The 2,078-nt window shown below is 48.8% G+C and overlaps 1 protein-coding gene across 1 annotated transcript; it reads left to right on the forward strand.

Annotated features, from left to right (window-relative positions):
- Positions 1–704: 704 nt before the first annotated feature.
- LOC122476799 (ferritin heavy chain-like) lies at positions 705–1,387 on the forward strand. The gene has a single exon (XM_043569642.1). The coding sequence runs from the start codon at positions 794–796 to the stop codon at positions 1,340–1,342; it is 549 nt and encodes a 182-aa protein (XP_043425577.1). The 5' UTR covers positions 705–793; the 3' UTR covers positions 1,343–1,387.
- The last annotated feature ends 691 nt before the right edge of the window (positions 1,388–2,078 follow it).

Below are 2,078 nucleotides of genomic sequence, written 5' to 3' on the forward strand. Positions count from 1 at the left end.
TATATATATACACATATATATATATATATATATATACACACACACATTTTAAACAGGAAAGAGAGAACTCTATCCAAAAATCCAAATTTTTGTTTTCAGAATTTTGAGGACAATGGGGTTTTAAAATGACAACAGGGTGTTGGGGCGCCTGGGTGGTGCAGTCGGTTAAGCGTCCGACTTCAGCCAGGTCACGATCTCGCGGTCCGTGAGTTCGAGCCCCGCGTCGGGCTCTGGGCTGATGGCTCAGAGCCTGGAGCCTGTTTCCGATTCTGTGTCTCCCTCTCTCTCTGCCCCTCCCTGGTTCATGCTCTGTCTCTCTCTCTCCCAAAAATAAATAAACGTTGAAAAAAAAATTTAAAATGACAACAGGGTGCTATAAAAGGGAGTAATTAGAGAATAAGAGGCAGTCCTTGGAAAATAGAAATACCGTTGCAAAATTAAAACTTAATAGATGTTAGATGCTCAACGCAAAGTCACCCTCCCCACCCAAACTCTGATGGAACTTGGAACACAGCGCTCATGCCCTGCCCGCCTTTCCCTCTTTGTACTACCACCCCCATGCCAGAAACATAACAGATCTCCCCCTCTACTAGTCCCCATCCTGCGTAACTGACCCCATTTCCAATATCAATCCAGAGCTGCTGTCTGAACCCAGCACCCACTCGAGAGCACCCTCCTTTCCACTCTGACAGCGCCCTGAATTGCCGACCTTTCCAATCTGACAGTGCCAACCCTGAAGACTCGCGGAAGACCTGCCACCACTATCTTCGCCTTGGTGCCAGCGCCGCCAGCCATGGCCACTGCGCCGTCCTCTCAAGTGCGCCAGAACTACCACCCGCAGTGCGAGGCCGCCATCAACTGCCAGATCAACCTGGAGCTCTACACCTCCTACGCGTACCTGTCGATGGCCTTCTATTTCGACCGCGCCGACGTGGCCCTGGAGAATTTCTCCAAGTTCTTCCTGCGCCGGTCCCACGAGGAGAGCCAGCATGCCGAGAAGCTGATGCAGCTGCAGAACCAGCGTGGGGGCCGCCTCCGCCTCCGCGACATCATGAAGCCTGACCGCCACAACTGGGAAAACGGCCTCAACGCCATGGAGTGCGCCTTTCACCTGGAGAAGAGCCTGAACCAGAGCCTGCTCGACCTGCACCAGCTGGCCACCGACAAGAATGACGCCCACCTGTGCAGCTTCTTGGAGACCAACTACCTGCACGAGCAAGTCAAGGTCATCAAAGAGCTGGGGGGCTACATCACCAGCCTGCGCAAGATAGAGACCCTGGAAGATGGCTTGGCAGAATACCTCTTTGACAAGCTCACCCTGGGCAACAGCGACAAGAACTGAGTTGGGACTGCCTTCCCATTGCCACAGGGGGCATGGTGACTTCCCCTGGTCACCATGCCGAGCATGCATTTTGCAGTATTGCGCTTGCAAAACGTTCCAGTTTCTTCTTCCAGTTTTGCCATAAATAAATGAAGTTATTTGGTTTCAATACAGTTATTTGGTTCCTAAATAAAGGTTTATGGTTGATTCATGTGTGAAAACCCCTAACCTTTTAAGTTTTAAACCAGGTATCCAGGCCACATGCGGCACTGGCCGTACAAAATATCCACATAAGAGTTTTACTGCAATTTATCATCTTGCAGTAAAGCAACACGGTATCCCAAAATCCCCTCAACAGAAGGGTTGAAACATATAAAATACAAAATCATGAATGAAGCTCAAATTTGTGATATTGAATATGAGGTAGAATAAATACCCCTAAATGTTAAGCCAGTGAGTCTGGCTGCTTTGAAGAATGTGTAGGGGGTGGGGGAGAGTCAGTCTGGAGATATTTGTAGCTGGTCGGATGAGAGATACACTGGTGATTGAACAGGAGAGGAAGCTTAAGGTAAGGTGACTGAGACAAATTCTAGCTGCATCTGGATGACGCAAAAAGATTTGCTCATGGATCAGAAGTGACGAATGAGAAATGGGGGAAATTATCTAGGTTCTGCTATTTGTACTTGAACACCTGACTTGATGGTAATGCTGTTTATTAATCTGAGGATGTTTGCTGGGGAACATGAGGGGTGGGGAA

The sequence above is a fragment of the Prionailurus bengalensis genome, chromosome X, assembly GCF_016509475.1.
Source record: "Prionailurus bengalensis isolate Pbe53 chromosome X, Fcat_Pben_1.1_paternal_pri, whole genome shotgun sequence".
NCBI lineage: Eukaryota > Metazoa > Chordata > Mammalia > Carnivora > Felidae > Prionailurus > Prionailurus bengalensis.

Coding starts and splice junctions, on each gene's coding strand:
- LOC122476799 (XM_043569642.1), top strand. CDS start 794: ATGGCCACTGCGCCGTCCTCTCAAGTGCGCCAGAACTACCACCCGCAG.